The sequence below is a fragment of the Cryptomeria japonica genome, chromosome 3, assembly GCF_030272615.1.
Source record: "Cryptomeria japonica chromosome 3, Sugi_1.0, whole genome shotgun sequence".
Classification (NCBI taxonomy): Eukaryota; Viridiplantae; Streptophyta; class Pinopsida; order Cupressales; family Cupressaceae; genus Cryptomeria; species Cryptomeria japonica.
Window position 1 is genome coordinate 455,845,815 of NC_081407.1, and position 13,358 is coordinate 455,859,172.

At 34.9% G+C, this 13,358-nt stretch overlaps 1 protein-coding gene across 1 annotated transcript; it reads left to right on the forward strand.

Moving 5' to 3' along the window:
• The first annotated feature begins 3,641 nt into the window (after window positions 1–3,641).
• Window positions 3,642–4,877, forward strand: LOC131059751 (uncharacterized). The gene is made up of 3 exons (XM_057993112.2): window positions 3,642–3,988; window positions 4,071–4,137; window positions 4,264–4,877. The coding sequence occupies exons 1-3, from the start codon at window positions 3,801–3,803 to the stop codon at window positions 4,330–4,332; spliced, it is 324 nt and encodes a 107-aa protein (XP_057849095.1). The 5' UTR covers window positions 3,642–3,800; the 3' UTR covers window positions 4,333–4,877.
• The last annotated feature ends 8,481 nt before the right edge of the window (window positions 4,878–13,358 follow it).

A 13,358-nucleotide genomic window follows, 5' to 3' on the forward strand; every position in this document is an offset into this window, starting at 1 on the left:
CAGCTGAATGCTCAGCTCATTATAATGTTTCTTGAGCTTCTCCTGATTTGTAACTGCAAAAACATCTTCTTCCAACAAGAAACTTAGAATTTTCTAATCACTATCGAAAACTTGCCAGTTAGTATTATTATCAGGAATTGAGGGTCTAACAACAACCTTTACACGTTGTTGTACCTTTTCTTTATTCATCTCATTAGGGATATCAAATTGAGCACCCACAACAGCTAATCTATTAGCATGCTTATTTTTTTTTCTTGGTATGGAAATCAAATTGAAAGCTTCAAACTCCTCTATTATATACCACACCCTATGCTTATAGGACTTCAACACATCATTCTTTGTAACATGAAGACCTCTCACCTGATTTACAATCAGCTCACTGTCACCAAACACCTGAAGGCAATCAATTCCTCTTTTTCTTGCCCATTCCAAGCCTTGAATTAAACCTTCATACTCAATAATGTTATTAGTACAAGAAAAAGAAAAACGTAAAGCTGAATAATACTTATCACCCTATGGGGAAACCAACATTGAACCCCCACCAGCTCCATTCTTGCTTCTGGATCCATCAAAGTACATTTTCCATACCTCATTCTGCTGATTAGACCACTCTCCTACTTCCTTTACAAGATTTGGCATTATTGAATCAGGTTCATGAAGCATATATACCCCCAAACTAGCCTCCTCAATGCTATTATCCCGACTGTCATGAGCATTTTATGCCACCCATTCATCCAACAGGATGTCAGGAATGTCATTGGTTTGGGTATCTGGCTCTTGGACTGCAGTATGCTCATCGTGATTAAACACAACACAATTGACATTAATAGCACTAGGTACATATGGCTCAATGTGATCCTTTTGCAAGCAATTCAGACTTAATTATCACCTTTGTTCCATATCTGGTTCTGAAAAACATGTGCGATCAGTCTGATAACAAATAACCTCCTATTTTGGCAATAAAATCTCTTGATAGACACAAGGCAAAATAAGGAGGGAGATCAATGACAAAGATATCTTGGGAAATGGAAAATTTAGGGCAAGCATGAAGGGTAAGGCATGCACCCTTGATAACACCTATTGTACAGATAGTTGAACCATCAAGCTGCACTACTCCCTTTTCAAGTGGTTGATATTCCAATCCTAACTGGTCTGCTATCTTTTTAGGCATGACTGAACTTGTGGCTCCACTATCAACCATACAATTATGAACTAGCTTATCCCCTATAATCAAAGATACATAAAACTAGGGAGGGGGGGGTTAACATCCTTTCCTAATGGTTTGATGTTGTCCTGAGATGCATTTGTAAGGACAGTCTTGGGAGGGTCATTCACTGTATTGTTGGGTAACTCTCTTTTTGATAAAGTTGATTGCAACAAGTCAGCCTGACCCAAAATATCTAAATACTCCCACATACTCATTGTAATATTCATTTTTTTTTCATATTTTCTACAATATTAAAAGGTAAAACAAGAGTTACCTTTTGATGGGTCTTAACAACAACAAGGTCTGCTTGCAATTGCGGCTGCTCCTTGACATTACTTTGATGTCTCTTTTGTTGAATATGAGGGGTTTGGGAAACAAATGGTCCTACAGTTGCAACTTCTTTGCCTTTATTTGTTGTTGATTGTTCAATCTCTAAAGCTCTCTTCTAAGCTCTTCTATTTGTTGCAATTGGGGAATCATCTCTACTCACTCCACAATATTTCTCGCCTTGCTAGTTTAAGAAAGCAACATCAGCTGGGGGTAAATCTTGTTGTTGTTTAGCTCCATCACCTGGTACACTAGGCTATTAACTAGAAGCATTTTGAACCATCAATGCTTGGTTGATGACCCCATTTGAACAGGTAGCCTGATTATGAGGCTAGTTGCAAGGATAGCACCACTCATAATCAACTACAAGGTTGTTTTGAGTAGGCACCAGATCTCTAACCGCATTAAGAGGTGCTGGATTATAAGTTTGAAAAGGCCTTTGATTTAAGTTTGGTCTAGCACCTTGGAAATTGCCTTGGTAAGGTTGCCTATTCCCTTGGTATTGTTGACCTTGATTTTGATAGGGCTGGCTTCCTCCTTGGTTTTGATTCTGCTGGTAGGGTTGCCTATTCTGAAACTATTGCTTCTTTATATTCACCAGATCATTCCCCAAAGTTTGCAGGAAGCTCTCAATTCTTTGGTGACTGCTCTTAATCTCCTACAACTCTTGAGAAGGACCTACAACAGATGCTTCATGATTGGTAGTAGTTGGTAGTGTTGGAACAACGTGAAAAGGGGCAAGAGTTGGCATTTGTAGAGGCATATTAGGTTGAATGTCTGGAAAAATGGGCATAGGTGGCCTAGGGGCTATCTTTCCTACCTATATAAGACTATTTTCTGCCCTGACAACAATACTAAAAGCTTGGGGAAGCGAGGTACCTCCCATAGATTGTATCATTACTGAAATATCACTATTTAGACTCTTCAAATAATAAAGAAAAACATGGTCTGCAAAAGGCCTTACTGTGATAGGAATTCTATGCCATGTTTTTTGAAAACGAGTATTAAAATCAGTCATCTGCTCCTGAGGAGCTCTTTTAATAGTAGTCAGCTACTCGACGAGAGACAAATGATCTAACTTGTCTTCAAAAAACTTAGTGCATCTCCAAGTTGGTCCCATGTTTCAATTGAACCCACTGCCAAGCTTCTGAACCAGTGTAGAGCTTTCCCTTTCAACAATGTTGCAAGTAATCTGAGAGCTACATTCTCTGCAGTAACATGATGAACATTGCAAAGAGTAGCCACATCTCTAGTGTGCTTGAAAGCAGTAGTTTGACCTTCTCCAGTAAAATTCGGCAAGCTTTTCAAGGCTGCAAGAGGAACATCATCATACACGGTAAGGTTTATGGGCTGCCTTGATATAAAGGCACAAATGCAAACGGTCTTGCCATTAGGGTAGCTTGAACTGGTATTGTGATTACAGGGACTACATGTACATAAGTACTTGCTGCAAAAAGAGATGTTGCAGATAATATTATAGCTGGAACCGTGGTTCTGCAACTTAGTGAGGCAGAATGTCTATTGATTTGCTTCTTTGCAGGCCTCCCCCGTCTTCTTGCTCCTCTTTCGAGAGGTGAAGACTGACAGAGGAGTTCTCTTTACAACTTTCCTTTGTCTTCTTGGCGGAGACAACTGCAAATACTCAAAGGAATTGAACTTCTTTTTCATAAAACTTAAGGCAGCACTAGTCTCTTGCTTCTTCCTTCAACTGAGTTGCGAGATATGAAGATATTTAATTGAACATAAGACCTTGTTGCAAGCACCTATGCGACTCTTAATTCAAATCACAATATTAAAAAAGAAATTCACTAGAAACAAATATACTTACGGACTTCTTTAAAAATAAAAAAACCATACATTCTCTTGAAAAAAAAACCCCACCTCCTCAAGGACCTCCTAAAGGGTCTTGGAAAAATCTTCAAATCCACCAACCAGGCCACGTGTAAAATTTACAGTAGATGTAATGCTGGACATTACTTTTCAAATACACGCCGGAAATAAAATTTTGCCGTCAGTTGGTCTCGTGGGAGGTAAGTAACAGAAAAAAAAAAAGCGTCCATGTGAGCCCGCTTTTTTCTCGGCCTCCCGCCATTGTTTTACCCGGAGGAAAAAAAAGTCTTAGAAAACATATGGATTAGCGAGAATGTAATAATAATAATATATATAGAGAGAAAGACGGAAAGAAGTAAAGAATAAGGTAGCAAAAAAGAAAGCGTCTGTCTAGGGCAAGGCGGAGGAGGAAGGCGAAGAGGTGGAGGAGGAGAAAATGGGCAGTGAAGGAAGGAAGGAGGAGCGAGCTTCTGAGAGAATGAAGAAGAAAGATAGTGTGGGGACGCGCATAGAGCTGCGGTGCACGGCGATTCAGATGTTTCTTCTGGAATCGACTTCTGGTTCTGAGAAGCGCATCCGTGAAATGTTTGGGGACAATCCTGACACCAGCAAGGCGCTGCGGATGTAAGCAAGCATCTTGAAAGAAAAGTCTGTGTCTTTTGAACTGTTTTCTTAGGGTTTGTGCCTGCTTTTGTGTATTTTGCAGGCTATTGAAAAATCACAGGGTTCGGCGGTTCGGGAGCGGAGGGAGATCTGATCCGTTTGTGTATATGGTACATCATTTTTTTCTGTTTGTGCTTTTTATTTCGGCTCGATTTGGATGGATGTTATTTTTGTGTGCTGACTGTTAGGGTTTCGGAACATGAGAGTATGCTAATTGTGGAAATATGGCTGTGCAGGCCCTAACTCCGCCTAGCATGAATGAGCTGGAGCGGCTTAAGGAGGCGAACGTCACCGAAACCATGTGAAGCGTTGCCTGCCGTGGGGGTTTGTGTTCTTTGCGCTCGGAATTCAAATTCTCCAGCTTGTCGACGCAGTTTTTGTAAAGATTGTGAAAATATAGGGCGATTTGGTACTGTTGAGAAGCAGGATGGATGATAGCCTGGCTTCCCTAATTTTTTAAAAATTGACCCTAACTCTTCGTTTTCTTTGTATCTTTTATTTTTTATCCGTTTGCAAGGAACTTCTCTGTATTACTGCAAACAAGGATGGGTGATAAATTGCAATTTAGGTTTATGGTTTCATGGTTACAGGTCAAGGAATCCTCCATCTAAGAGGTGGCTTTCTTGTATTGCTCTCGCCGTCCCCGAATGCAATCTTTTGAAATTTGGGAATGAGCAACTGGTTTCTTATCCTTAGGGAGGTTACTTGTGAGATTCGATATGTTCTCCTGTTAACCTTCTGTATTTTGTTGCCTTCGTAACGATGGACCAAATCAGGGATAAATTTGATGGCTCAATGGCTGTAGTATGCATTTTTACCCCAAAATGTAATCAAAAATTTCCGAATTCTAGATTTTGTGCAGAATGAAAATTTGTAAAGGATTATATTTACTATACAATATGCATTCAGGAAAATAATTGATGAAAATTGATGAAAATTTCATAAAGTCTAGATTTTGTGCAGACTGAAAATTTCATAAAGTCTAGATTTTGTGCGGACTGAGAATTTCTGGAGTATGCATTCAAGGTAAAATCAAGGAAAATTTCATGAAGTCTAGATTTTGTGCAGACTGAAAATTTTAAAGGATAATATTTACTCTCTACAGTATGCGTTCAGGAAGAAAATAATGAAAATTTTAGGAAGAAATTTCAGAAAGTCTAGATATTGTGCAGACTTAAAACTTGTTAAGGATTAGCGCTCTACAATATGCGTTCAGTAAAAAATTTAATGAAAATTTCAGAAACTCTAGATTCTGTGCAGCTGAAAATAGAATTATATTTATCCTGTATATCATGCATCCAGGGAAAATATACCCGACAGGTATGATTGACTGTCAAATTTATATTAAGTTGGATTAAAATTAGATAAGAGCGTTTACTCCAAAAATGCAGTCTGCAATGTTCAGAATCTCCATTAAATGATATCATAATTAACAGGTGTTTCTCATTTTCATCTCAAATACTAAAAGGAATATGTGTTGCTATTAAAATGAGTAATGGAGATTCTTTTAGTTGCTTTTATGTGAAGCGTGGTATAATGTATGAATGATGGACTGATTTCAAAGAATCAAAATGTTCTGAATATTAGATGATAGAGTTGTAAAATAGGGAAATAAAAACAAAGAAATATGAGCTGATAGAATTCTTAGATAGGGAAATAAAAATAAATGATATGCCATAATAAATGTGTGCTCTGAGGATACAGAAATTATTGATAGTTCAAATTTTAATAAGATGGGTGAATTTGTGTGATATGAGAATTTAGCTGTTTATAATGAATCTATATGGATTTGATTTTAATTTGTGAAAATGTGTGTTCTGAGGATACATAAATTATTGATAGTTCAAATTTTAATAAGATGTGGGGTGAATATGTTAATATGAGAATTTAACTGTTTATTATGAATCAATATATAGATATGATTTAATTTGTGGAAATGAATCTATGATTCCTAAATCTTATATATGAATAAATAAATATTTATTTTAATGTTTATGTTTTTAATGAAGATTGGGTATCCTGATAAAGATTTATAGAGCTTTTTACTGATTTCATTTAATGATATATAGTAATAAAATAAGGTCTGATTTCATTCAATGATATATAGTAATAAAATAAGGTATGTAATTAATGAAGGTAACTTTAGAATCTAGAAAAAATCATAGCACAGATTTAGTATACAATTAAGGTTTGGAAAATGCATTTGACAAAGAAGTGAAATAATCAAAGAATGTTAATGTAGTGTGGTTTATTGATAAAAGTAAGAATGATTTAAGAGTTTTTCAATTAGAAAAGATTTTTTTTTTTTTTTTTTTTTTTTTTTTTTTTTTTTTTTTTTTTTTTTTTTAATTTTTTGAGTGGATTACAAATATTTAAAATAACTTGATAGAGACATAATTTGAAAAGTTTTGATGTAAGAGTTATTAAATTATTATTAGATAAAAGGGTGGATTGAGATCTTTAAATTTTAAATTTTAAATTTTAAGGGTCAAAGTTATGGTTGTGAAAATGAACTAGTTCTAATTTATAGGTGCATATTGGATCTTGGGAAAGGAATTGAAAATTTATGGTGCCACAGGTAAGGAATTGAAAATTCATGGTGCCACAATGAGAAAGGAATTGAAAATTTATGGTGCCACAATGAGAAAGGAAATGAAAATTTTAAGGTTGTGAAAATGAATCAGATCTATTTCATAGGTGCATATTGTATCTTCACAAAGGAACTAAAAATTTATGTTTTGGAAATAGTTTGGGTAGAGGTTAAAGGTTTTGATTGTTATTTATGTTATCTTTCTTTCTAGGCACTATGTGACTTTAAGGGGTGACCTCATGTCTCTCTATATTTTTTTGTGGAGCAAGTATTCATAAAAACAAAAGAGTTAAGCTGGGGTGCTAAATTAACCAAGAGCATGTGGTAAGGATAAATCTTGAAAACATTCATACAAAATAATATAAAATTAAGATTAAAAAAGAATTAACCCAAAAATTGCAATTATAACATAAAAAAAATAAAATGAAACATGCATTTTATTTTAAGTTTATCCCAACAAAAACAAATTGATTAACAATACATTTAAACATTAATATTTTTTGAGCAAATTTGATTCAAATTAATAATTGATTGTTCAACTTAATTTTATGTGAATAGTTACAATGCCTAATTCATTTAGATGATGTTCTATTGAACATATGAGATTATGGTGATAAGACTTGGAAAAGGAAAATTGAAATTAATTTACAGTTTAAACTAGTCTAATTAAATATATATAATTGAATAAGCATAATTAATTCAGACTAATTAAATATATTATGCTATTGTTATTATTATTATTGAGAACAAGAAATTAGATAGAGATAATTTGGAATTAAATGAGGTGGATAATGATGCTCAGATCAATAATTGAAGAATAATGCCAAATAGATAAGGATTTGACATGTAATTATTGTCAGATTTAGGGAAAAAATCTTTGATATTGTAATTGTTAGAAGACAAGTTTGTCAGTCTATGATAGATTCATAATCATGGATTTAGTACATGCACCTTGGATTCATCATGGTAGCTTGCATGGTTATATCTTGCAACCTCACTTGATATAGTCTTTTGCTCTCTTTTCTAAATGTTCAAAAACTAGTGGCATTAATAAATAATGTTAGTTGTTGTACGATAAAGCCATAAGGGCATTGTGGCTTGATCACTCTCTTGAAAATTGAATAATATTGAAAACAAGAAAGTGCTTGAGATATAAAATCTTATTTTTATTGCACTAAGTGTTGCTATTGGTTATTCTAGCACTATCTAGAATGTATGGAATTTTAAATGCTTCTAAAATTTCTTGGATAAAGATATTAAATGACTTTAAATGCTAGCACATAACATCAAATTGTCCAAAAGTGTGTTTGCTTGGCTCAAGGTAAAAGCATAAAGGGGGCTAATTAACCAAAATTGAATTTTAATTTTTAAATTGGAATGGGACAAGTTTGTAGTCGTGAGGTTATCCCCATGTCTACAAACTTGTCCTAGATTGTAATAACAATTATATACACATGATAAATGGTCAAATGGAGGTGGGTTCATAGATAGATATGGTAAAAAAGAAGATAAGATGAGTGTATAGGAGAGAGAGGGTAAATAATTAGGGTAGAACTAATTATGCAGGGATACATGTATGTGAAATGGATAAAGAGGCTACAATAATGGGTCCAACTTTACTCAATATCAAAATATTTGGAATTGTGTATGTGTATTAAGAAAGTACCTCAAAATAGACAAAAAACTAAATGAGAAATGGCACGGGTACGTAAATTTGACCATTACAATTTTTCCCATTTTGAGGTGAATGTGAATCTTAAAATGATCATGTATCTCAAAGTATGTAGCACTCACAAACATGTATGTAAAGTAGATATTTAAACACTCACAGAATATCGATTCATATAAAGTAATGCACCTATTAATGCAAGTTTTAACTCACCAACATACCTATAAGTGACAAAATCTATATGATGGAATGACAAAGGTTGTTCCCCTACTTGAAAGGTTGCTAGTCTTAAGAGTCTTTATAAAATCATAATCAAATAATACAAAGGCTTATCAAAATCTCTCAATTGGAGAGCGCTTTGGCTAGTTTGTTCAAGAGCCTATGTGAATGTTAGAATGAATTAGTATAAAAAGGGGACACGATGAAAACATAACACCATTAGTGCAAATATTTGATTTCATTATAAATCATAACCATGTAAAAAAAATTTGAACAATAGAGTCCAAAGATGAGTCCAAAAAAAGAATGAACCTTTAATAATGAGGTTTTCACAAGTATACATAAGCTCCCTCCAAAATTCATCTAAGACATATACAAAGAATGTGAAGAGTCATTTTGACTTTCTCTCTCATAATCAAATGCTAAAATATTATACAAAAGTAAAGCACACTTTATTTATAACTTTATAAGATTGTCTTTGTTCATATAGTTGAAACTTGTCAATGACAACCTTCACAAGACTAGAATCTGGACCATTTGAATGTACAAAACAAATGTGTAATATAAAAAATCGCACCTTGTACAATTCATCGCAACAAATGGTGCCTTCCTCCACACTATCAAAGGTCGTGTACCACCACTTTTGTCTTTTTGTCCACCTGGATAGTTTTGTCAGCTCCAAGTCAGAATCCTACCAACTCTGTCAACCTGTCATCCTCGTGATGCAGGAGCATCCCCGATCTCTGAGCAATCTTCCATCAACCAAAAATATTTCCTTAGTTTTGTTCTTGTTCAGTTCTGGTAGCAGTTTTCTGTGTTTCTTTCGGTGTGTTTCAGTAGCTGGTTCTTTTTCGTTGCAGATCAGATTTTTTGGTTTTCAGGCTTGTTCTTGTGCATTATCCCAGATTTTTAGTTCATTTGGATTTTTTTCCGGAGAGTTATTCCTTCCGCAATGTCTGTTTCTTGGTTCCGGAGCAATTTTTGTAATACCCTAAAATTGGTCATCTAAACCATGGGCCCCTAATCTCGACAACATCACCAAGGTCCTATCCAAAGGCAATTAAATCAATCTTGAGCACATTATTAATTCCTCAATTATCAAAAATCACATGGCAAATCAACCACTCAATATTAATTAAATATTTATTTAATTAATTGAATTATTTCAAGAATAATCATTTTGATCAATTATCCCATTTTAATTTATTAAATATCTTTGCATATTTAATTAATTAATAAATTTGCCATTCAATCATGCGAAAGGACTAATTTATTACAAAGAGTTGAATTGAAACAAAACAAAAGTCAAAACAAAAAAAGAATTGAAGAGAGAGAGAAATCAAACTTGAGATATTATTTCTTTTTCTAAATTTAGAACTTGAAATCAGAAAAACAATTTAATTGAATTGTTGAATTATTCTCTAAAATTGGAACTCAAAGCTTTTCAGAAAAAGAAGTTCAGTTGCATGAAGAAAACTCTTTTCTTGATTAAATTGAAGAATTATCTATTTTTATCAGATGTGCATGGAATTAATTTATTATTATTTTCCAATGCGACTTGGACTTCTAATTTGAATGCATTTCAATTAAACTTATAATTGGAATCTATCTTAAGGTTAACTCAACCTGATTTCTCAATTATTTTTCAATTAATCCTAAATTGAGCTTTTTGTAATTCTCTATAAATTCAGTCTTCAGCTCTCATTCCAATTCACCCCAGAGATTTTTGAGAACACGCTTGGAAATTATTATCGCGCTAATTTCGCTTTGGAGTCATTGAAATCATTGTGCTTTTTTAGATTACTTGCATCCATTTTACATTCATTATTGCTTGCATGCATTGTTGCTTGAATTTGCTTGAATTACTCATCCATCTTGCATCCATATAGCTTAATATCATATAGATCAAATCCTTCGTCTTGGTGTAGTCTAGTCACTGGTATTGCTTATAAAAATCTGAGAGCAATCTTATACTCGCATCTTTCAAAAGGCAATTAGTCACTTTGCTATGGTTTATTTCTTATTGCTTATTGATTACTAACCATGCATATAATGACTTAATTGAAGTGTTGTGCTTGCAGCTACAGGTTCACTTTTTCACACACACATTTCTGGCACCCACCGTGGGGTCCGAAGGCTACATTTTTTTTTTTGGCCTCCAAGACTAACTGCTTTATTTTTTTCTTATTTTCCAGGTTTCAATTTTTTCGGTTTTTCGTCCGTACATCTCGTACGACAATTCTTACGCTAAAACGACAAATTGTAGGTGTCGCACGAATTACAAACATATTATCGTACGAGTAGACACTCCAGTCGTACGAGCATACACTTTGTCGTACGAGTAGTAATCATCTTCTGTATGAGCCAAAATCATCAGCAATTTGGTCTCATACTTTATTGTTTCTTGTCTCGTATGAGTCGAGACTCTGTCGTACGATTTTGTATTTTCTGGTAAAAGAGGCAAAATTTCATATTTTTCATTTCTGACGACTAACCTTGACTGTTTATCTGTCTGTCTCAGAGTTTTTCATAGCCTAACTAGTTTTTGCAGAACGCTTGTCGAAGAATATTGCTTGTCGCACAAAGACAATATGACTACTGATTTGTTGTCTTTGCAGGTTGCTTAAGGAGAATCAACTAAACATCGTGTATTCTTTAAATTCATTTTTTAGGAACCTAACTTGCTATCTGGTTAAAGAACAAATCTGTCTTTTGTGCTTTTTAGAAAATTCTGAGAGGTAGGAGAGTATGCTCTTGTCTTTTTCTAGGCAATCAAAAATCCAGACCCTTGAAGCTTTTTCTTTGTTTGAGATTTGTACATCTTTAGCAGGCCTGCCCTCCCGAGGGGTTGAAAAACTCTTAAAGCCGTTACGGTCGGTGTGAGGGGAACGACCTAAGTGGGAACGGCTAGACGCCAAGTAATCCAACCCACTATAAAATAAACATGATTTGATGAAAATCAAGTCAATGGCAGTGCTCGGGGATAGCTCTCCTCTGTACCTTCGGGTATATTAAACCTTGGTTTTCAAGGCTGGGAGACCTCTTAATTGAGTTTATACCTCGACGCGCTGAACGGATCCCTGACTAAATCCAATTTAAAATTAGAAGCTACCCGGTTCATCTCCGAAAGGGGGATAATCTTTGTGCAAGAGAGATAATAACTCTCCCAAGATACTTGTCATTTCGTGCCCCCATTAGCATTTGGAGTCAGATAATACGGAGTTGAGAATCCATTGTGTGAGACTCAACGACCGTATTCTGATTAGCTATTGGGTGTGTACCTGAGTCTACAAGCAAAGGTTTTCTTTCCTCACCAAATTCCTTAGGGTTTGCATGCTGTGATTGGAGTCACTATAAATACTACTTGTTTTCTGTGTTTTTCATCCCTGAAACAAAAAAACTGAAATACCAAAAATCAGTGAAGACCAAAAACAACTCAGTGAGTCAAAACTCTGTCCGTGTCAGAAACTAGTCCATCCTAAGTCAAATCTCTGTCCGTGTCAGAAACTAGTCCATCCTAAGTCAAATCTTTGTCCGTGTCAGAAACTAGTCCATCCTAAGTCAAAACTGTGTTTGTGTCAGAAGATAGTCAATCCCAGTCAAAAATCAGACCATCTTAGAATCTGTCATACTCAGTTGGTCATGCTCAGCAGTCAAAAAACTCAGAATTTTTAATCTCTGCCCTGTGAACAGTCATACGAGTCTAATAATTTATCATGCTACACCAGTTCTGTGTCGTACGAATCTACTCAATTGTCATTCTATATCAGATTATCTATCGTACGAGTCTAAATAATTCATCATCTTGCACTGTATTCTGTCTCGTACGAGACAGAATTGACCTCAGTCCGTTGTCCTCCTACACATGCCCATTAGTCGTATAGTATAAGACAACAACTCGTACGAAACAGAAATTATGTCGTCCTGTAACTGATAAATTGTCGTCCAGTTCAAAAACCCAGTTGTACGAGTCTCTGGTTTTGTCAGACAAAACATTCAAAATTGCCAAAAACACAGTCTACAGTGAGCATAAAACTGGTTATCATTTTCCTGAGCATAAAACAGATCAAGATAGTGTACCTCTGCCATTTTTTGTTGCACAATTTGGTCGATCACCCTTCAGCTAGTTCAATCAAAACTACCTATCAAACTCAAGTCACTTAGATAACGTCTTACATAGGATATATCGTTCCTGAATCAGACTGAATCTTAGTTACAATTTTAGAATCAACCCAGGAAAACGTCTTAGACAAGATAGATCGTTCCTAAAATCAGACAAAATCTCAGTTGTTTCTCCCAAAACAATACGCTAAACAGAACAAACTAGCTCTGAAATTGATCTTGACCTCTGCATCACAAAACAACTCTAGGTCACACTAATCCATAAAAATGCCTATTCAAACCAGGAGTTCTTGTAAGACAAAGGCCAAAGAGAAAATCTTCACTTATCAAGATAATCCATTCTACGTGAAGGATCCCCTCACTGACATACCATCGTCATCAGGCGGACCGCTTTTTGATGAACCGAAATCTCCCACTATACATGAGACAGAATACAATGATGGAAACAAAAATGACCATAATATCCCTGAAAATCATAATGACTCCTCATCATCAAGTGAGACTGACGAAGCTACTGAACCTCCAGAAAAAGATATCCTTGACTGTCAGAAAGACAAAGACTTTAGAAAAATGATGAAAGCTATCATGCTCCGAGAAAAGGAAGACTATTTCTTAGAACTAGCAAATCAAGGTGCTAAACTTCCTGTTGGATATGATGTTTAGACACTTGTTACTAAGAGGAAAGACTCACCTATACTCATGGTACACAAACAGTTAATAGCTTTGTGAAC

What these genes read in the sequence shown, in the direction of transcription:
- LOC131059751 (XM_057993112.2), top strand. Translation starts at nt 3,801, where the DNA reads ATGGGCAGTGAAGGAAGGAAGGAGGAGCGAGCTTCTGAGAGAATGAAG. An exon ending in ACCAGCAAGGCGCTGCGGAT is followed by an intron (nt 3,989 to 4,070) that starts GTAAGCAAGCAT and finishes TGTATTTTGCAG; the next exon opens with GCTATTGAAAAATCACAGGG. An exon ending in CTGATCCGTTTGTGTATATG is followed by an intron (nt 4,138 to 4,263) that starts GTACATCATTTT and finishes ATGGCTGTGCAG; the next exon opens with GCCCTAACTCCGCCTAGCAT.